Genomic DNA, 22,801 nt, shown 5'->3' with positions numbered 1-22,801 from the left:
ATAACGAAGCCCCTCTCGTTGACAGTGAATGGATAGCATTAAACCCACCGTAACACTTTCATAGTCACAGTGTCACTCGGGAACACTTCGTGAACAGGTGTGAACACTTTACTGCTGCCTGCACTGCTTTCTTGCCCTGGATTTTACCTGTACTTAGGATTAGCAACATTGCCAGAAGTATAGGACTTTATATTGTACTCCAAGCTGACTTTTCTTGTAAAAATGAGCAAGGTTTTCTCACCCGGTGCTTAAAAATGAGAAGCTGCCAATTTGGTGCTGCTGCTGCCACCACCCACCCCAGGCAGGCCATCAGGATAAATAAAATAAAATAACATTCTTTATAATTCAGGCTCACCCAAACATAATTATAAATCAAAGGCTAAAAAATTGACAGAACTACAGTAAAGATAGAAAGGAGTTTATTTTTCAACATAACGTGTTGTATCTGCTACGTCTTTGGTTTTGTGTCTCTGCCTTCATCTAGGACTGTATCACTCATTTTTATGAATCCTTTCAGCAATTAAGTATACATTTTTTTACAGGATACAGAAAAGCAAAAGGGAAAACAAGCCATGCCTGAAAAACATGAAAATGAAATGTCTCAAGTGAAGCAAAAAAGCAAAAAACTCTTAAAGAAAGAAATCCCAACAGATGTGAAACCCAGGTAAGAAAAATAAATGTATGCAGAGAAATCAGGTATCCATAAGAAATGACTGGTGAAATGAGGTCATGTTTTTGTGGTGAGTTGGTTACTATGGGATTTCTGCAGCAAAAGCCATGACTGCATTGTGTTCCTCTTGGGTCTTTTCTAATGCCTAGTGTTGACTGGGGACCACATGCTGCTGTCAGACATGGAAAAGGCAGAGTTAATGACTTGTTATGAAAATTTAGGATGAAATTTTAGGTTGGTAATTTGTTCCCAGGCAGAGAGCCATTTCAGTTCTATACAAAGGTGACCTTGATGGTTTAACCACAGGTAGGAGCATAACTTTTCTCAAAAAGAGCTCCGAATCTGTTCACTAACCCAGAGCTGCAATTGGGTTCTAGACTTCTGTGCCATAAAACTTGAAAAAATTTATTCTTACCTGAAAAATGCACAGGGCAGAGGCACCTGGGTGGCTCAGTCAGTCAAGTGTCCGACTCTTGGTGTCGGCTCAGGTCATGATCTCAGGGTCCTGGGATCAAGCCGGGAGTCGGGCTCTGCGCTCAGCAGGAAGTCTGCTGGAGATTCTGTCCCTCCCTCTCCCTATGCCCCTCCCCTTCTTCCTTTTTCTCTCTCTCATTAAAAAAAAAAAAAAAAAAAAAGGCAGATATCCTCTATCAACAAGAATTAACTAGGAAATAACTCCATTCCAGTCACCATGGAACAGGATTCTGGTAGGCCCCACAGGGAAGGCTTGCCGTAGAATGTTTCCTCAAGTAAATGAAGGAGTTGAACTGTTAGGTCATTAACTAAGGTTACTTTCATTAAACCTTAGATCTACCAAATAAGCTTATTTTAGTTTTAACATTGTCTATGCCCTTCATAGTTGATCGTATAAAATGGCCATCAGCATGTAAGCTGATATTTACCTTCTTGTGTGATAAGTGAACATTGACCTAGGAAGTTGAAGGAATTGGGTGTAAATTACTAAAGGAAAGCATTGTTTTTAGAATTGGCCTTACATTTTTGGAAGGTCAATTTTACTCTGATTCTGGGACTAATACGTGAGCTTTCCAGAAACACCAGTAAACTGGAGTCTTTCCCTAGACGGCTTAACTCAGGCACAGGCAGTGTCTTCCATAGGACCAACAGCTCCTGAGAAATTAGGTGTTAACTGTAGTGAAATGAAACCTCGTCCCTGAATTTATGAACTAATACAGCATATGGCAGTCATTAATTACTAATGGAATATTTATACCTAAAATTCACTCTTGTGTGCAAATTGTTACTGGATCCAATCCCACAGTTTGTTGAGAACAATCTGACCCAGCTAGAATCAATGTCAAGTGGAGTAATGGTTGATACACTTGGATCTCTCCTGAGAGAAATCAACCTAAGGCACTAATTAGTGCTAACAACATTCTGGCACCCCAGGACTGGAATAATACTCTAGTGATTAGGGATTATTCTTCTAGGTCTTTTTCAGGCTTAGGTGATTAATCAGATATTCTTAAGTAAATGGGGCTAAAAAATACAAATTATGAAAAAACATAGTTTTCATGGAGATCTTGTGAGAATAGACAATCATGCTGTAATTCTTATCACACATTTAAATACCAACCTTCTAAAAATTATCGTAACAAAACCATTCCGTAGGTGACTTTTGCCAAATCTGCATGATTAGCCTTGATGCCTGAGCTGTCAGACATAATTTTTTAAAATAGATAGTACATGTTAATTCTTACCTTCATCTCTTTTCCACTGACTTCTGTTATATTCCAAATTTTTATGAAATAAATTGACCATTAGCAGAATTACTATAGCAAAACCATTCCACAGGGGCCTTTTACCCATTCTGCACTGTGTATTAGCCTCGATGCCTGAGCTCAGAGACAAACTATTTTTTATACAAATACTACATGTTCATTTTTACCCTCATCCCTTTTCCTCTTCTACAGTATTGACTTTTTTTATAAAATAAGTTGACCATTAGCAGATTTGATTTTGAACATTTTATAAAAGATTTCCTTGAATGCCACCAACTGTATGGATTTCGAGTTCTCTGGTTAACAGAAAGCTACAAGAGCCCGTTCCCTGCTGGCTCTCTGTCAAGGGACAGTTACAAGGATAACCTGTGTCCTTTGCTACATAGTTAAGAGAAAAAACCGTTACCAGCAAGACGGTTTAAGTAGTGTCCTCTGAGTTGTCTTTTAAAATTGTCTTTTGTAACTGGAGAAATCCATATGCAACCTTACTCTTCTGCTCTCCTTAATCTAATCTCTTTAAACTCACCAATCTTGGGCGCCTGGGTGGCTCAGTCCGTTAAGCGACTGCCTTCGGCTCAGGTCATGATCCTGGAGTCCCTGGATCGAGTCCCGCATCAGGCTCCCCGCTCAGCGGGGAGTCTGCTTCTCCCTCTGACCCTCCCCCCTCTCACGTGCTCTCTCGCTCTCATTGTCTCTCTCTCTCAAATAAATAAAAATCTTAAAAAAAAAATTGTTAAAAAAACTCAACAATCTTGTTTTGTGTTTTCCCAAACTCAGTTGGATGAAAGTATTAAAAGAGTCAGAATTCATTAGTACATCACTCAAATATGGAGTTAAACAAAGACTTTTTTGTTTTTGTTTTCACAAGGAGTAGACCATATATTCTCCCTTTTATTTAAATTCAGTTAATTAACATATAATGTATTATTAGTTTCAGAGGTAGAGTTCAGTGATTCATCAGTCTCATGTAATACCCAGTGCCCTCCTTAATGTCCATCACCCAGTTACCCCATTCCCCCTACCAGCAACCCTCAGTTTGTTTACTAAGAGTCTCTTACAGTTTGTCTCCCTCTCTGATTTTGTCTTGTTTTATTTTTCCCTCTCTTCCCCTATGATCCTGTTTTGTTTCTTAAATTCCATGTATGAGGGAGATCATACAAAGACTGGCTTTTTTAATAACCAGAAACGTGACCTCTCTGAAAAGAGCCACTCCCTGTCTACACTGAGTTATGACAGTCTGTCACTCAGGTAAAATCACTGCCAGTCCTAATATTAGTGGTACCCAAAACTCCTGTCACCCTAGAAATGCTGTGGGTTACTCTGTGGTTCTACAATCTGAAGGGTATAGATACACTCTTAAAAAGAGATACCACTAATAAGGCATATATGTATTATCATCATCTTTTGAAAGCTTTATGTGATTGGGAATAAATGTCTGTTCCATATATTAGTAAGCCAAAACACTGATATTCTAAGATTAATAAAATCTGTGGGCTTCGTTCACATTTGCTTTGTCAAAAATTAGTCTTTAAATATTGTCAATATTATTGGGATGTTATGTTATCTCTAGGCTACAAGACCCAATCCTTAAATGCTGAGGAACCTGTTTTCTTATAAATAGGTGTTGATAAAGCCAGAGCACTGTCTCAGTCATGGTCTCTGCCTGTGCAGCCACATCCTACCATACTCCCACAAGTTCGTTTCAAAAAATCATTTCCTGGGAGTGTGGAGCATAGTGTTGCAATGGCAGAGACCTGGTCAGTCCATCTGGCCAGCTTCGACACCATAGAAGTTGTCTGCTTATTTATCAACACTTTACATGACTACATGACTTAAATGTAATAATCTAAAATGGGGGGGGAAAGAAGTCCTCATAGAATAATTGTACTCTCTACTACTCTGCTCTAACAGCACACTCAGCTCAGGGCCGTGGGCACCACATTTCACACCCTGGCTTCCAGACCTGTGAGCACTGGGAAAGCCCTCACCTTGGCTTCAGCTCTCTGCCTTCCCCATTCCCCAGACAGGGGCATAGACTGTGTATTACATGAGCAAAAATAAAGCCTGGCATCTGAACCACCAGATCGGAAAAACCAAAGGTTTTTCCCTTCTAGAAAGAATCATTTAAATTAAATAGGCTCTTACCTATTTTATTCAGAAGCCTTTAAAAAAGGTTTCTTGATAAAGATCATCTAGCTTAATTTTGGAAAGTATGAATCAGCAAAAATAAAATAGTTGTCTGACACCTTTCTTCTTAAAAAACCAACTGATTTTACGGTGGCACAGAGTTATGCTTTGTATAAATAGCCCCCACCCCCCATACTTATAAATGACTTAAAAATAACTGCACACCCACCTCCAGAGGGCTAGGTGTCTGTTTCATGGGAGCCTTTGTTGTCGTTGTTTTTTAAATAGAGTTGTTTTTTTTTTTAAGATTTTATTTATTTATTTGACAGAGAGAGACACAGCAAGAGAGGGAACACAAGCGGGGGGAGTGGGAGAGGGAGAAGCAGGCTTCCTGCTGAGCAGAGAGCCTGATGCAGGGCTTGATCCCAGGATCCTGGGATCATGACCTGAGCCGAAGGCAGATGCTTAACGACTGAGCCACCCAGGCGCACCTTAAATGGAGTTTTTAAATAACACTGTCAATCAGAAATAGAAGGACATGGAAGATTTATAAAACTGTAGCATTAATACTCTTGCCCGTATACAGTGAATTCTTTCATGTTGGTTTGTTAACCTGCCAAAAATTCTACTTATTTGGGTTAACAGCGCCCTTTGGGTTTTTGGTTAGCTCTTTTACTAATTCTGAATATAATATCTATTTATTATAGAAAATATGTGAAATAGAGAAACAAAAGAAAAGAAAATGACCTTTAACCAACTACCATATAAATATTTGTAAATAGCCTATTTTAAAATGTGTTTATTTAGGGGCGCCTAGGTGGCTCAGTTGTTAAGCGTCTGCCTTCGGCTCAGGTTGTGATCCTAGGGTCCTGGGATCGAGCCCCATGTCAGGCTCCCTGCTCCGCAGGAGGCCTGCTTCTCCCTCTCCTGCTTCCCCTGCTTGTGTTCCCTCTCTCGCTGTGTCTCTCTCTGTCAAATAAATAAATCTTTAAAAAAAATAAATAAAATAAAATGTGTTTATTTATATCATTAATAATATTTACGTATTAGTCTATCATCTAGAAGGTTTGAACCATTCTGACCTTTGAGATCTGGTGTGAATTAGTACAGTGCGCTGTCCCTGTCCCAGAACCTAGCAGAAATTGGCTGCCTTCTAGGAGTGAGAAGTTGGAGTAGCAACAGAAGGAAGATGATGTGGTGCATAAAAAATAACCTGAAGGATAGGCTCGGGGAGGCCAGAGTGGTGTGTTGGAGACACACCCGTTTTAGAACATCTATGTCAGCCAGTAAACTTTGTCAGATTTTTAATGAAAAGCAAGCTGTCTGCTCAGCCTTGAACCGACAGCTTTCTGGCCATCACCAGGAGAATGGTGGAGATCACTGATGATTTTTGGAAGAATTCTCGCAAGGGGCCACCAGTTTCTCTCAGCTATGTCTCAGCCTTCACCGGAAAATGCCCTTCTTGGACCGTGTTAGCTTAGCTCCTGTCAGAGGCCTTCCCAAGCCTACGACTTGATCTTGGTGGCCATTACAGAAGCAAATTTGTAAAGAATGTCCTTATGGCCCAGATAGTTACACTGCTTCACACTGCTACCTTCTGTCGGTCATGTGTCCATTTCTCTTAGAAATTGCTTCTCTCCCAGCAAATTTTAATGTTTTCTTCATCAGGCTGTGGAAACTTAAAAGAGCCCAGCATGCCTCCCATTTTGCCTTGGACAGGAAGTTCAGAGCTAATTAGTTCTTCTTATACATGTTTATTATGTTAAGCTTACCTCTAAATCTATTAGAACACATATACACTCTAAATAAATAAAAATAATACTTAAATTTTTGCCCAGGGTTAACCTTGAGTTTAAGAATAAAGAAGAAGATTCATATCACCCTACTCACCCTAGAGCTTAGGCAAATCGCTCAGTCCTGCTGCCCTGCAGTGGGCCAGTGGATTTTTAAAAGCAACCCAGGAACTTAGCCCTGGTTCATTTCATGGTTTCTGTGAGACAAATGTGCAGACCCTTGGACATTTTAAGTCTGAGGCCTTTCAGAATCTCCACATTAAGAATCCCGCTAGTAGTCCAGATGCTGGAAGAGACTCATTCACAAGCAAAATGACTGCATTTAGCAGCCCCCAAAGCAGCATGTTTGTGCTAAAGGCTTTATACATACCATGTGAGGTAGGTGTTCCCACCCATTCCATAGTATCAAATAATGGACCTCAGTTCATTGTCAGCACTCAGAATAGCAAAGCATAAATCTGCAAGTGCTGAGTGTCTCCTGAACAGTCTTGGAAACATTTGGAAAGCAGTCAGTGTTAAGTTAGGACCATGACTACATAATGTCTGAGGAAGCCGGATTAGAAAAACATAAGCAGTGGAAATTATAGTATGATCAGTGACTTCTACTCTCTGCTCCAAACAAAGGCATAAATTTGAATTTTCCATCCATGATTGTCTTTCAGTTCTTTAGAGCTCCCTTATACCCCCCCATTGGAAAGTAAACAACGCAGAAATCTCCCAACCAAGATTCCTCTTCCAACTGCATTGACAAGTGGATCCAAATCACGAAATTCCCAGAAAACAAAAGGTATTTTCATTTCACCATATGGATATTTTCATGATTCATTGTATTAGTAATTATTAGTTGTGAGTTACCAGTAATCAATTAGTAGTTATCAGTCCTATAAAAGGCTACAGTGGTGTTCTCATCCTCAGTAGAAGGTTCATTGAAACAGACCTGAAAGGGCGCCTGGGTGGCTCAGTTGGTTAAGCGACTGCCTTCGGCTCAGGTCATGATCCTGGAGTCCTGGGATCGAGTCCCGCATCGGGCTCCCTGCTCAGTGGGAGCCTGCTTCTCCCTCTAACCCTCCCCCATCTCATGTACTCTCTCTCTCATTCTCACTCTCTCAAAATAAATGGATAAATCTTAAAAAAAAAAAAAAAAAACAGACCTGAAAGAAAGGAATTATCCTCCATTAATGATTTTTTTTTCCTGATTTTTGTGCAGGTACAAATAAGTTAGTGGATAACAGGCCACCTGCCCTAGCAAAATTCCTCCCAAATAGTCAAGAACTAGGCAACACCAGTAGCTCAGAAGGTGAAAAAGACTCTCCACCACCAGAGTGGGATTCCGTGCCAGTTCACAAACCCGGCAGCTGTAAGTATGGGAATTTAGAAACCATGGTGCCCCACTCTGGGCAGGAAAACCACGGGGCATATTGCTTTGAAAGGAGGCCTGGCATCTGTGGTCTGCTGGAGCCCACTTGTACCAGCCAGCCAAAGCCCATTGTTCAATAGTCTGCCATTGGTGAAAGTTGTTTGTTTGGCCCATGGGGGGAGTGTTTACACCAGAGAAACCAGTAGACAGTTCACATGAGGGCTCTTTTCCCAGAGCTGGTAGACCACACCACTTCCCAGTGTACAAAATGGGGGGAAGATCTGTCTGGAGTGGTGAATCATCCAAAGAAATACTTCTTTATGAAATCATTAACTCAGCCATTTTTTAGCTGACTAGTTCTCCATACATTTACAGTGTAATAATCATTTTTGTAAAAATTCAGTCTTCCTTCAATTTGACCCACATCTTTTACATAAACAGCCTGTGTGAAGGTTTCATTATTTTATTCACTAGTTTCTTTACCTTGTTTGTCAGACTTGGCCTACAGTAAATCATGACAGTAGCACAGGCTACTAAAATAAGATAGAGGTCCTCGCCAGAGATACTTAGGACCCAAAATAGAAGACAACAGAGACAAGCCAAGGGAGCGGCCTAATTATAGGGGTTGGGGGTCAAGAGAGGACCAGTGGAGCACTGATTCATCTACGGTGTTAGAGTGAACTCACACTTAAGACACTTTGTGCCAAAGGGAAAATCACAGTTGAACAAACGATCGTTTGGGGTAAAGGGGAATTTAAATGACGAGTGGGTGATTGAAGCCCTCAGTAAGGTGAAAGAGGAAAAGAACTTGGAAATCCAGGTGCGGTGTACATAAAGCATGGCACCTTTTACATTTTCACTGGAAAAAGACGCTTTCTGTGTTAAAACCTGTAGCCCCTTATTTGCCGTGAGACTTTTCTGGCCCTTTTTAATGCTATGTTTTGCCTGTGATAAAATACAAACCTAAATCCCTGGTCATTCAAGAGATCATGAATGAATCTCTCAGTAGTCCCGGTGTCCAGGCTGGATGTTTTTTGTTCCTTAGATTCCCCTCTCAGCTTTCAGCTGGACGCTGGTCCTTGGCTTCTTGGTGATCTGGGCCGTTCTGTATTAAACAACCATCACCCCCACCACAGAGTGAGGTTTTCAGCTTTGGGGAGACAGGGTTCCCAGGGAGCCAGTTTCATAGGGTTGTCTGCGGCCCAGTAAAGTCAGCATAAGCTCTGCTGCTGTGAGTAACAACACGTGGTACAGGAAAGAGGGGACATCAGCCGGACACAGCCTTCAAGACCAGATAGCTGGCTGTGACAGTGTCACCACCGAGTGGCCCCTGAGGAACATGCTGGCATCACTCCTTTGGGATGGAGGAGAAAAAGACCGGATCCAACCCCATGTGAGTTTGGCGCCACAGCTCACGAGGGGAGGAATGTGAGAAATGCCAGGCAAATGGTCTGGAGTAGAAAATGTTTGGAAAGCAGAATGCTGCGGGCCTCTGTTTCCTCCCCAGGCCCATCCAAGAAGGCCAGCCAATGTCTCCGGGAGCCCAGTGCCTTAGGGCAGCGCTCCCTATCATACAGCTAGATGGCTTTGCCACTGGGAAAAGTGTGTACTCGCTCCGAGGCCCACATCTGCATAATTATTTTGTGCTTTTCCAGCCAAGGAGTATCTTACCCTGGTCCCACATCCTGTAACCTCTCTGCTCTCTCCACCAGCCTTACTAGAAAGTTCTACAGGGCTCCACTATATGCACAAAATTGCTACATGAAACCATTAAGAATCAGTCTAATACACTTCCTCTACCCTTGCTTTCTTTTCTCCCTTCTCCACCCTTCACTGATAATTGATCTGGCTGAGACCTCTAGCCTCCAAACCCTCTGTTAGCAGTGCTTCACTTTCTAGGCTTCCCAGCGGGCTAAAGCATCTCTCACTCAGGGCTATGCGAGCCTGCTCCTCGCTGGGAATCCATGTGGAGAGATCACTCTGCCCCCAGGCAGCACCCCTTATAGCATGGTGCCCTGTGCCCTTAGGAGATGCTGAGAAAATTCTCTTGGAATAATGTCATGACTTTAAAAGACAACAAATCCAAGGGGTTATTGAAAGGCAAATAGAAAAGTTCTCTAGTTACACATGCCCTATGCTATTCTTGGTCACCTCCTACCCCCCCCATCTTCTCTTTTTACTTCAGGCATTAGTCCATAAGGTCTTTTTCTGACTTTTCTTGACTTCCCGTGTTGCATTCCAACATTTACTAAGTGTTTCTGCAGCTACTGGGCCCAGTGAAACACATCCCACTAAAGGAGAGCCACAGAGGGATGCAGCGCATGCTCCCCCAGGACAGGCACCCGGGCGAGCAAGCACCACAAGGCCGAGTACGGCCTGTCCCACCATGGACAGTTCCCAGCTCACTTCTTGGGAGCAGGGGGGAGAGTCAGAGAAGGTGTCATACAAGGGGTGGCTAGGGAAGGGTCGGGACAGTTGTACAAATAATGGCCCTACCATGTAGAGGTGATATCAGACACACTGCTGTAGGGGCTTCCGAGGCAGGCCAAAAGGTGGAGAGCTTGGAGATGGGCCCTGAACATGGGCATCGAGTCAGCAGACTACAGAGCATATAAGAAAGGGATTAGCCACATACTCAAGGGTGAGAGCTGGTGGAGCGGAGACAAGGACAGGGGATAAGGGGCCAGCACCCCTGAGGAACATCAGAATCCTGGGGTAGGTGCAAAGTGGCCCTGGAGATGGGGAATGAATGGCTAGCTTGGGCTTCGAGAAGAAGGGGGCTTAGCATGTCAGTGCCGTATCTGCTGCCTTGACACAGCCAAGGAACATGCAGCTTCTGGGGGCTTGGCGAGAACCACAGGGGTGGGGGAGAGAGAAGTGGAACCACCGTGGTGAGCAGGCTTCAGTTCTTTCTGGAGGTGAGATGAAACAGACACAAAGTGGGAGTAGAGCAGGCTGTCCTCGCTGTAGACAGGGCTTACATGGGGCAGGAGGGGCCATCAGGCGGGGATGTGCTAAGGTGGAAGGACTGTGTTGGGCAGGGATGGGAAAGGAGGATGACAAGACGGGGCACTTGTGCCAGGATAACTGTGGGTAGGTGCCCAACCTCATGCCTCGGGAGCCCCTGGAGACTGAGCTTGCGGAGGCCAGAGCCCCTTCCTTACACCTCTTTGTACCGCAGTGGCTGGCACAGGATAGCACCCCGCTGGTGGATGCGCCAGATGATGCCGTTTTCTGAAAGAAGTTATGTGTGTTTCCTCTTAGTGCAGAATAAATATTTCACAACAAGTTTTTTCTGTTTTAAATTTTTCAAACAGCTGTGTACACATTATCCTGAAGGGCAGCAGGACTCTTGTAGGAGCTCGTATCCTTGTGGAGTGGGGCGGCAGCGCCCCAGGCGTGCCCGCGGAGTGCAGGGCAGGGTCAAGCTTAGGTCTCAGGATGGTTCCACGCGCCGCCCCACACCTGCTGCAGGTGTGAGCCTGGGTGGAAGTACAGGGACTCTTTCCCATCCCAAACACTGATTTTCCCTGCCCGTCCCTGAAGGGTGAGGTGGGAGAAACTGCCCAGGAGGGTGCAGCAGAGCACCGAGGAGAGAGGAGTCATTCTATCAGAACATCAAAAGTAATGTCAAGAGTAAAAATCAAGGGGCACCTGGGTGGCTCAGTTGGTTAAGTGACTGCCTTCGGCTCAGGTCATGATCCTGGAGTCCCGGGATCGAGTCCCACATCGGGCTCCCTGCTCGGTGGGGAGTCTGCTTCTCCCTCTGACCCTCCCCCCTCTCGTGCTCTCTCTCTCTCATTCTCGCTCTCTCAAATAAAATCTTTAAAAACAAAAAGTAAAAATCAAAACACTACCTTAATGAGACCTTTTATTTTTCATTTTCAGCTACCGATAGTCTTTATAAACTTTCTCTGCAAACCCTCAACGCAGACATTTTCTTAAAACAACGCCAGACCTCACCGACGCCTGCCTCTCCGTCCCCCCCCGCTGCACCTTGCCCGTTCTCGACCCGGGGCAGCTACAGCAGCGCCGTCAACAGCTCCAGCAGGTGGGTCCCTGGCCGCCCTCCACTCCTCAGATAACTAAGTCCTGTAGGTGCTTGCACCCTTCGAGTGCAGACGCTCAGTGGCCACGGCCTGCTGTCCTGTCCCAGACCTCTCCTGTCTCTTCTCGACAAGCCTCTGCCCTCTCCCGGGGTCGGTGCCCCCATGTTGGTGCCCAGCCTCAGCTGTGCATCATTTAACTTAGTAGAATTACGTTCCAATTCAAGAGGCAGTAAACATCCTAAGTATTACATGAAGATCTACAGCCGCCCTGGGTGTTGAGGAAGCAGCTTTACAGGACGTGTATTTTGACCTTATGGCGGCGGCGGAGCTGAGCAGTTACAAGGGGAAGGCTCTGGCCCCCACCGGGCCGCCGAGAGGTGCTGCAGGAAGTGCCGTGCGCGGAGGTGGCGGCCTCCCGACAGGCAGGCGGGACCCCCTCGACGGCGCTCCTCCCTGGAGGCCCGGAGCCCCGCCGTGTTCGGCTTAGTGTAACAGGAACCCCAGTGTGAGTGAGGAGCCCAGAACGAGTTCTTGGCGTGTGCCAGCATGCCGTCAGCACCGCACGCCCTCCCCGGCAAGCCCGCCTCAGTGCTGTCACCACCCCTACTTTGCACATGGGGAACCACCCAGCCTGAACCTACAGCTGACCCGCCTGGTTGGTCTCTCCTGCCAAAGAGCCAGGGGGCAAGCTGCCCTGCTTGGGGCCCTTGCCGAACCAGGCCCCTTACCAGGTCCTGTTGGGGGCTGGAGACTGGAACCCTGCCGCATAGCATTGCCCACCAGTGAGCCCTTGTTCTCCTCCTTGGCCCACGACCCGGTGGCTCCCTATCTAGTATTCTTTAAAATGGGATTGCAGCCTTTCCACCCCTAAATGCTCATCCCTGCCCTGATCTCTTCCCTGGGGGCCTTCTGTCTTCACACCTTTCCCCGAAGTCCCTTATGTCCCATCGGACAGCACAGTCTTAGGTCTGGGAGCATTTTATGTGAGGCCAGGCCATGCTCTGGGGGCTGCCCTGGACTATTTCCAGGTCCCCGTCGAAACCTGGGCCCAGCCACAGTGAGGGCACTGCATGAGCTCAGTCCTGGGGCAGCCACACCGCCCAAGGCAAGTGCCCCCAGCGGGCCTCCACCCTGGACTAATGAGGAATGGCCCCTCTCTTTGCTTCTTCCTTCAAGTGACCCTAAAAGCAAGCAGCCAAATGGAAGCAAACACAAATTGACAAAAGCAGCCTCACTCCCTGGCAGGAACGGCAACCCCACTTTTGCTGCAGTCACCGCCGGGTACGACAAGAGTCCAGGTGAGTGGCTTGGTGTCCCGCCTGTCACACCTGGGCTTCGGGCACGGTGGAATTGCCTTTGATTGATTCAGAGTCCATTGTTACAGGCGGGAATGGCTTTGCTAAAGTTTCTTCAAACAAAACAGATTTTTCCAGCAGCCTTGGCATTTCACACACTCCTGTCGACAGCGATGGCTCAGACAGGTACGGTAGACCATTCTTAATCAAAAGAAAAAGTCAAGGTTAGCTTCTTCCGTCTATACCTGTGTTCCCCCGAGATTCCAAGTAGGCCATCACCGCAATCAGGCACCTCTAGGAGCTCTTGTCTGTTGGGTGGAAGCAGAAAGCCCGGTTGCTGTGCTTCCCCTGGTGACCCCCCCCGACAGAGGGGCAGGTGTGTGTTCATCCTTCGTCCCTGTCGCGGTCTGTCATACGAAAGGATGTGAGCTGATAGCGATAGGAGAAGGAAACTGGAGTTCGTACTAGACAGTGTGTAGTAAATTACTGGAGATGCCACTCTCCTGACCCAGAGCAACCCCCCTGGTCACCGTGACCTGCTCCGATTGCCTTGGTTCATTTTCCCAGATAAATAACAGTAAAGACTGTCGGTACAGCCCCAGTTTTACCTACCTTGTACTAAAGGGGAGGAGTCCTAGATTTGAAATTTTTTAAATAAATCTTCCATTACCAAAAAGCAACCATAAGGGGAAAAAAAATACCTGTTCTCTCTGCAGAACACTTGCTTTGAACCAGGCTCACAGCTTCCGGGAGCCTAGGAGCTCAGAACCTCTCTGTGCCTGAATCCTTTGTGGCGTAGAGAAGCCTTTGTCTTTCATATCTGAGTGCCCCCAGGTGAAGCAGCGCCCGCTGTGTCTGAAGCCGTGTGTAACAGGCCCGTTCCCACTAACCATTATACATCTCTGTGTTGCGTTTTCCTCCTGTAACATCCAGCTCGGGTTTGTGGAGTCCCGCCAGCAACCCCAGCAGCCCTGACTTCACACCCCTCAATTCGTTCTCGGCCTTTGGAAATTCTTTTAACCTAACTGGTGGTGAGTGTTTAACACTAGACCTGTAACTAATAAGCCTGTGGACAAAGAAGAAAGGAAGATGCGGTCTAGTTTTATGTGTGGAGAAATACACTGAACTAGGAAAGCCTGTCATTTTTTTTTTTTAAGATTTATTTGAGAGAGAGTGAGAGAGTGAGCCAGCACAAGTGGTGGGGGCAGAGGGAGAAGCAGGCTCCCCACCGAGCAGGGAGCCCGTTGGGGGGCTCAATCCCGGGACCCCAAGATCACGACCTGAGCCGAAGGCAGATGCCCAACCGACTGAGTCACCCAGGCGCCCCAAGCCTGTCATTTAGGAGGCATCTCTAAGAGGTGTTTCTTTGTGTAGTTAGGTACCAACAGAAGATACGCAGGCTGACTTGAGGGCAACAGGGCTCCCCCAGATAGATGCTCGGGAGCCCGGGCCTACCCAGCCCCTGGGAGGGCGGCCCACAAAGCGGGAGGCTCCGCAAAAAGCTCACAAAAGGGTCTCCTGTTCTGCCCCCCCCCACCACCAACCAGCCCAAAGGTCTGGTGGAGCCAGCTCAGTGCCCTGAGTGCCAATCGGTTTGTGTTCCCCAGCATTTATTTAGAACTTTGAGAAAGGATTGTGTGTCTGAAAGATGACTGCTGGCCATGCTGGGCTCCTTACTTGGTGTCCAAAACTAGAGGCAGCAATGTGAGCTTTGCCTCAGTGGCGGTCATGTTAGCGATGGGACGTTTGCACTTGATGTCGTCCCATGATGGGTGCGGGGAAAGAGCTCAGATCGTGGGCCGTGTGCCCCGTTCTCCCCAGGGTGTGGTGGGAGCTGGCAGAGCAGGTGGGGGGAACATGTGCCTCTGAGTGAAGGCCCCGTCTTACCCTAGGTGAGTGAGCATGCCACAATAATACAGACTTGACTTCCTCCTTATTTGCAGAAGTTTTCAGCAAACTCGGGTTATCTCGGTCATGCAATCAAGCCTCCCAGAGAGGCTGGAACGAGTTTAGTAGTGGCCCTTCCTACCTTTGGGACTCTCCAGCAACGGATCCCAGCCCTTCCTGGCCAGCCAGTTCCGGTTCCCCGACCCACACGGCCACAGTGAGTACTCGGGGCTTGGCCTCACCTGCTCCCTCATCATTGCTGCTCTTACTGTCACTGTTACTCATGCGGCACTGATGCCCTTGTAAGAGGCCAGCTAGCAGCAGGGAAGGGGCAGGTTAGTTCTTCTACGGCCTCCATGGCTGTGTCTTCATATTCTGCCAGAGTGACCCATCCATAGTCTTCAGCGATAGGAAGCGCAAGTGAGCACCTGTGGGGTGGGTCTCCGGGTTGAGCACAGTCGATCCAGCCTCTTCCCAGGCTGTAAATCAGCCTGCCGGGGCAGCTGAGGGCCAGACTGTGGCAGGGCGTGGCTGTAGCCCCGCGGGCCCCCAGGAGCAGGCGGCTGGAAAGTTGCAATGGTTTTGCTTCTGGGGGGCACCTCTGTCTTAGCTTGAGCTTTTCCAGTATACAGTTGTTGGTTTTTCGGCTAAATTTTTCTGTCAAGATCATGCTCCAAAAAAGTATTCTTACCAAGAGAATTACTGGTTTCAGCTTTCACAAAATTATGACAGAAAACTGCCCCACTAGGACTCCTCCGTTCTCCGGAAAACCAGACAAGCAGGGTTGGAGGTAGATATTTTACCTTCCTAGATTTCAGGGCTTGTCTTTACTTGTAAGTCATTCTGGCTTCAGTTTTAAAGAATGGTTAAGACGCTGTTGAAACAGGGGTCAGTAGATATTTTAGGCTTCGCAGGCCATCCTGCCTCTGTGCATCTGGTCACCTGTGCCCCCCTCCGCCAGCGGGTACCGCTGTGTCCCAGCCGGCCTCTCACTTCAGAAACAGACGGGGCTGGGGGCAGCCCACTGACTGTAGTTTGCCAACCCTTCTTTAAACTAGCAGCCCCGGCTGCTCAGACTCTGAGATGGCTATATGTATGAAATATTTGTTTCAAAATAAGGTGAAAGAAGCTGTGGCCCAGCCCCGATTTTTAGCATAAGCTTCACCAGTGTACCCGCTGCGTGCCTGTCAGTCCTGATGCTCCATGCTGCGTGTTTTCTGTCTTGTCAGTCGATCCTTGGCAACACCAGCGGCCTGTGGTCCACCACTCCATTCAGCAACTCGATCTGGTCCAGCAGCTTGAACGGTACCCTGCCCTTCACCACTCCAGCCAGCACGCTGCCAAGCATTGGCCTCATGGGCGCCGAAAACTCTGCTCCTCACGCTCCCTCCACCTCCAGCCCAGCCGACGACTTGGGGCAGACGTACAACCCATGGCGGATATGGAGCCCCACAATCGGAAGAAGAAGCTCTGACCCTTGGTCTAACTCACACTTCCCTCATGAGAATTGAAATTAGGCGACGACGACACCACCACCAGGTGGGGGCCCCTCGTCTAGACCATGATCTGCCAGTTTGTGAGACATCTTCCTAAGGCTCTTACTGCGGTGGCTTCCCACTGCCCACCCTCCTCGTCTTTGCAAAACAGACAGACTCAAGCAGGGCAGGCTTGTACCACTCGCTTCTTTCAGATCTTTCTTGCAATTATGATAATATGAGATTTGCTGTTGTGCTTTTAGGGAAAAGTCTGGACTCAGCCACAAACTCTAATAAGACCTGTACATCTGAAAACCTTAACTGCTATCAAGTTTCCACCACCTGTCTTCTTCCATCCTTTATTTATCTGTATGAACACAAATTTGACATTTACAGCTAAGGAAATAATTTGAGTTGATTCAGAAGTCCTGGCATGTGACAATTTTATTAAATTACCAAGTTTGGTTTTTAATAATTTCACATTATGCACCAAAATCTAATTTTAAAAATGTATGAGGACTTTGTGCTGAAAAATACAGAGTATTTTTTTAAAATAAGGCTGTCTTGGTTTAAAAGCAGATTACAGAAATGTAAGTCAACTTTAAGAACAGTGAATGAATGTAAAAACATTCGGTTGAGACCATATGCATTTTCTGTGCTGTTTGTACTTGAGGTATGTACCATTTGTATACCTGAATTTATTTTAAAGATAAACTGAAATGCACATAGCCAAGTCTTGGGATACAAGATTGAATGTGTATTTCTTAAAAATACAACTTTGTGTTGTACTTTGAAATAAATGATGCTTTTTTCAAAAGCCTTGAATTGCTGTGTGTCTCTTCTTTACAGCAAGATGAATTTATTTGGACTCTCTCACCCCAAAGTATACCATTCTGTCACTGCCTTATTCTGTGCAGTTTGAGTTATTGTGGCTGGAATCCCCTGTGGTCTAATTAAATTCCATGTCTTTCCATGGTGGTCACAGAAGGTCCTTAAGAGAAAATAATTGACACATCTAAAATTTATTCTTCCTTTTAAATAGAAGCATGTTGACCCTTTTCCAATGTTAAAATTCCCACAAATCCTCCAAATGGTACGTGTAGAAACAACACTTATCAGGCAAGTTGGGTATGCCGCGGTGCGTCAGCCTAGTTTACTCTTTCACGCAATCTTGCCTGCTCCAACTGCTTCTCTCACCCGCTTATTTCCAGTCTGTTTTAAAGCCAGCCTTTGAACACAGCCTTGCTGGGTAACCCGGAGACACTAAACACAAACTTTCTGTTTGAGGTCAGTTACATCATGAAGAAATCCAACCATCCCCGAGGTCAGAGTGGTTTCGGTGAAACGTACAAAATGAATTTGAGTCCGACCTCTTCTCTGTGTTACACTAAGTCTCAGTGGAACCAGCCACATCGCTTTTCCAACCTGTGGTTTGTCCCAGATTCCTGTACAATCTGAGCCCTGCTGCTCTGGGCCCATGGCAGACGTGGCCCTCGTATAGTCTCACTAGCGGGAGCACCTGTGTGCACTTGCAAAACTGGGACACATTTAAGGCTGGAGATTTTCCGCCAAAGCAAATAAGGTGTTACAAAGCAATGAAAACAGGTGAGCTTCATATTAACCCTCTGGTTCCAAACTTCACCTCAATAAAGGTATCTCATTAAGGGCTCCTGAACGTCTTCCTAAGAATCACCTGACACTCCCAAATGCCGCCGCCTTTTAAGTTCTAGTTTCACCCCATGCGGCTCTCATCCCAGGACTGAGAAACACCATTCACATGAAATGAAAAAAATACAAGACCTTCTGCTGTTACTTTGTTACTTCCAAATAACTCTCCCAGTAGGTGTTTGCCTGGCAACATACCCACCTAACCTGAACTTTTTTTTTTTTTTAAAGATTTTATTTATTTGAGAGAGAGAATGAGAGGGAAGAGGGTCAGAGGGAGAAGCAGACTCCCCGCTGAGCAGGGAGCCCAATGTGGGACTCGATCCCGGGACTCCAGGATCATGACCTGAGCCGAAGGCAGTCGCTTAACCAACTGAGCCACCCAGGCGCCCTAACCTGAACTTTTTTTTTTTTTTTAAGATTTTATTTACTTGACAGAGACACAGCGAGAGAGGGAACACAAGCAGGGGGAGTGGGAGAGGGAGAAGCAGGCTTCCCGCTGAGCAGGGAGCCCGATGTGGGGCTCGATCCCAGGACCCTGAGATCATGACCTGAGCCGAAGGCGGTCGCTTAACCAACTGAGCCACCCAGGCGCCCCTGAACTCTTGACAGGATTCAGTCTAACGGTTTAAGTAAAAGCTCGGGACGCCTGGGTGGCTCAGTCAGTTAAGCATCTGCCTTCGGCTCAGGTCACAATCCCAGGGTCCTGGGATCGAGCCCCTCATTGGGCTCCTGGCTCAGCAGGGAGTCTGCTTCCCCCTCTACCTGCCACTTCCCCTGCTCCTTCTCTCCCTCATTCTCTCTAATAAATAAATAAAAATCTTTAAAAAATAAAGTAAATGCTCTGGGGCATCTGGATGGCTCAGTCATCCGTGAGAAGTCAGCTTGGGTTCTCTTCCTCTCCCTCTGCCCCTCCCCCTGCTCATGCTTGCTCACTCCCTCTCTCTCTCAAAATAATAAATCTTCAAAAAAATAAAATATAAATGGACTAAATGCTCCAATCAAAAGACATAGGGTAGCAGAATGGATAAAAAAACAAGACCCATCGATGTGCTGCTTGTAAGAGACTCATTTTAGACACAAAGACACCTCCAGATTGAAAGTGGGGTGGGTGGAGAACCATTTACCATGCTAATGGACATCAAAGGAAAGCTGGAGTAGCAATCCTTATAACAGACAAACTAGATTCTAAACCAAAGACTGTAGTAAGGGATGAGGAGGGACACTATATCATAATAAAAGGGTCTATCCAACAAGATCTAACAACTCTAAGTATTTATGCCCCTAACATGGGAGCAGCCAAATATATAAACCAATTAATAACAAAATTAAACACATTGACAATAATAAAATAATAAGAGACTTTAATGCCACACTCACAGCAATGGACATACCATCTAAGCAGAAGATCAACAAGGAAACAAGGGTTTTAAATGACACACTGAATCAGATGGACTACACAGATATATTCAGAGCATTTCATCTTAAAACAACAGAATACACATTCTTCTCGAGTGCACATGGAACATTCTCCAGAATAGATCACATACCAGGTCACAAATCAGGTCTCAACCAGTGTAAAAAAAAAAAAGATTGATATTATTCCATGCATATTTTCAGACCACAATGCTTTAAAACTGGAAGTCAACTAAAGAAAAAATTTGGAAGGAACACAAATAACACGGACTTTAAAGAGCGTCCTACTAAAGAATGAACGGGTCAACCAGGAAATTAAAGAGGAATTTTAAAAATACATGGAAGCAAATGAAAATGAAGACAATTCGGAACCTTTGGGATGCAGCAAGGGCAGTCCTAAGAGGGAAGTATACAGCCATACAGGCCTTTCTTGAGAAACAAGAAAAGTGTCAAATACACAACTTAACCCTACACCTAAAGGAGCTGGAGGAAGAACAGCAAACAAAGCCTATAAATCAATGACACAGAAATCAAAGGAATGGTAGGACAGAGAAACAAAACTAGGAGCTGGTTTCTTTGAGGGTTTTCTGTTTGTTTTTTTAAAGATTTTATTTACTTATTTGAGAAAGACAGAGTGAGAAGAGAGAGCACAAGCAGGGGGAGTGGCAGGCAGAGGGAGAAGCAGACCCTGCTGAGCAGGGAGCCCAAGATTCAGGGCTCGATCCCAGGACTCTCGTAAGTAACCTGAGCCCAAGGCAGACGCTTAACTGACTGAGCCGCCCAGGTGCCCCAGGAGCTGGTTCTTTGAAAGAATAAGAACGATAAGCCCCTAGTCAGACTCATCAAAAAGAAAAGAGAACCCAAATAAATAAAATCATGAATGAAAGAGGAGAGATCACAACCAACACTGAAGAAATACAAAGAATTATAAGAGAATATTATAGGCAATTATAATGCCAACAAATTAGGCAATCTGGAAGAAATGGATGCATTCCTAGAAACATATAAACTACCAAAACTGAAACAGGAAGAAATAGACAACCTGAATGGACCCATAATCTGCAAAGAAATTGAATCAGTAATCAAAAATCTCCCAACAAGCAAGAGTCCAGGTCCAGATTGCCTCCCAGCAAAATTCTACCAAACATTTAAAGAAGAATGAATACCTAGTTTTCTGAAACTGTTTCAAGAAACAGAAATGGAAGGAAAACTTCCAAGCTCATTCTGTGAGGGCAGCATCACCTTGATCCCAAAACCAGACAAAGGCTCCACCAAAAAGGAGAATTACAACCAATATCCCTGATGAAAAAGGATGCAAAAATTCTCACCAAGATCCTAGCCAATAGGATCCAACAGGACATTAAATGGATTATTCACGGGGGCACCTCGGTGGCCCAGTTGGTTAAGCGTCTGCCTTCAGCTCAGTTCATGATCCTGGAGTCCTGGGATGGAGCCCCGTGTTGGGCTCCCTGCTCAGCGGGGAGTCTGCTTCTTCCTGTGCCTCTCCCCCCTGGCTTGTGCTCTCTCTCCCTCTCTCTCTCTCTCTCAAATAAATAAAACCTTTAAAAAAGTTAAAAAATAAAAGGATTATTCACCATGACCAACTGGGATATATTCCCAGTGGCTCAAGAGTGGTTCAACATCCACAAATCAACTAATGTGATACACCACATTAATAAAAGAAAGGACAAGAACCATATGATCCTCTCAATAGATGCAGAAAAAGCATTTGACAAAATACAGCATCCTTTCTTGATAAAAACTCTCCACCGTGTAGGGACAGAGGGGACGTACCTCAATATCATAAAAGCTATATACGAAAAACCCACACCCGTCCTCAACGGGAAAGAACTGAGAGCTTTTCCCCTAAGGTCAGGAACATGACAAGGATGTCCTCTTTCAGCACCGTTGTTCAACATAGTACTGGAAGTCCTAGCCTCAGCAATCAGACAACAAAAAGAAATAAAAGGCATCTAAATCGGCTAAGAAGTCAAACTTTCACTCTTCACAGACCACATAATACTATATGTAGAAAACCCAAAAGACCCCACAAAAAAATTGCTAGAACTGATACAGGAGTTCAGCAAAGTGGCAGGATACAAAATCAGTGCACAGAAGTCAGTTGCATTTCTATACACTAACAATGAGGCAAAAGAAAGAGAAATCAAGGAATCAATCCCACTTACAATTGCACCAAAAACCGTAAGATACCTTGGAATAAACCTAAGAGATAAAGGATCTGTACTCTGAAAACTATGGAAGACTTATGAAAGAAATTGAGGAAGACACAGGAAATGAGAAAACTATGACTCATGGATTGGAAAAAAAAATATTGTTAAAATGTCTATGCTACCCAAAGCAATCTACACATCTAGTGAAATCCCTATCAAAATACCAACTTTTTTAACAGAGCTGGAACAAACATCCCAAAATTTGTATGAAACCAGAAAAGACCCTGAATAGCCAAAGGAATCTTGAAAAAGAAAACCAAAGCTGGTGGCATCACAGTTCTGGACTTCAAGCTCTATTACAAAGCTGTAGTCAGCAATACAGTAGGGTACTGGCACAAAAACAGACACATAGATCAATGGAACAGAATCAAGAGCCCAGAAATGGACCCTCAACTCTATGGTCAACTAATCTTCGACAAAGCAGGAAAGAAATTTATTGAATAAAATAAATGTCCTTTTTCCATTGTATGTTCTTTCTTGCTCAACATCGCTTGGCATCAGGGAAATACAAATCAAAACCACAATGAGATACCACCTCACAGCAGTCAGAATGGCTAAAATGAACAACTCAGGAAATAACAGATGTTGGCAAGGATGCAGAGAAAGGAGAACACTCTTACACTGTTGGTGGGAATGAAAAACTGGTGCAGTCACTCTGGAAAACAGTATGGAGGTTCCTCAAAAAGTTAAAAATAGAGCTACCCTACAATCCAGCAATTGCACTATTAGGTATTTATCCAAAGGATACAAAAATACTGATTTGAAGGGGCACATGCACCCCAGTGTTTATAGCAGCAATGTTCACAAAAGCCAAAATATGGAAAGAGCCCAGATACCCATCAACAGATGAATGGATAAAGAAGGTGTGGTATATATATAAAATGGAATATTACTCAGCCATCAAAAAGAATGACATCTTGCCATTTGCAACAATGTGGATGGAACTGGAGGGTATTATGCTAAGAAATAAGTCAGTCAGAGAAAGACAAATACCATAAGATTTTACTCACATGTGGAATTTAAGATACAAAACAGATGAACCTAGAGGAAAGGGAAGAAAAATAAGAGGAAGACAGGGAGGCAAACCATAAGAGATT

The 22,801-nt window shown here is 45.3% G+C and overlaps 1 protein-coding gene across 1 annotated transcript in view; it reads left to right on the top strand.

Annotated features, from left to right (window-relative positions):
* Positions 1-17,209, top strand: part of TMEM131 (transmembrane protein 131) — a 221,887-nt gene extending 204,678 nt beyond the window's left edge. The window contains exons 33-41 of the mRNA XM_028103920.2: positions 543-664; positions 6,992-7,116; positions 7,537-7,686; positions 11,575-11,737; positions 12,912-13,033; positions 13,120-13,216; positions 13,964-14,061; positions 14,974-15,134; positions 16,147-17,209. Of these exons, the coding sequence (XP_027959721.1) occupies positions 543-664; positions 6,992-7,116; positions 7,537-7,686; positions 11,575-11,737; positions 12,912-13,033; positions 13,120-13,216; positions 13,964-14,061; positions 14,974-15,134; positions 16,147-16,428 (1,320 nt within the window). The 3' untranslated portion in view covers positions 16,429-17,209. The remainder of the gene's footprint in view (positions 1-542; positions 665-6,991; positions 7,117-7,536; positions 7,687-11,574; positions 11,738-12,911; positions 13,034-13,119; positions 13,217-13,963; positions 14,062-14,973; positions 15,135-16,146) is intronic.
* The last annotated feature ends 5,592 nt before the right edge of the window (positions 17,210-22,801 follow it).

This window comes from Eumetopias jubatus, unplaced genomic scaffold (assembly GCF_037043125.1).
Source record: "Eumetopias jubatus isolate StellerSeaLion01/CBP00866 unplaced genomic scaffold, mEumJub1_p1.0 scaffold_9, whole genome shotgun sequence".
Taxonomy (NCBI): Eukaryota; Metazoa; Chordata; class Mammalia; order Carnivora; family Otariidae; genus Eumetopias; species Eumetopias jubatus.
This window is presented reverse-complemented; position numbering and strand designations above follow the sequence as displayed.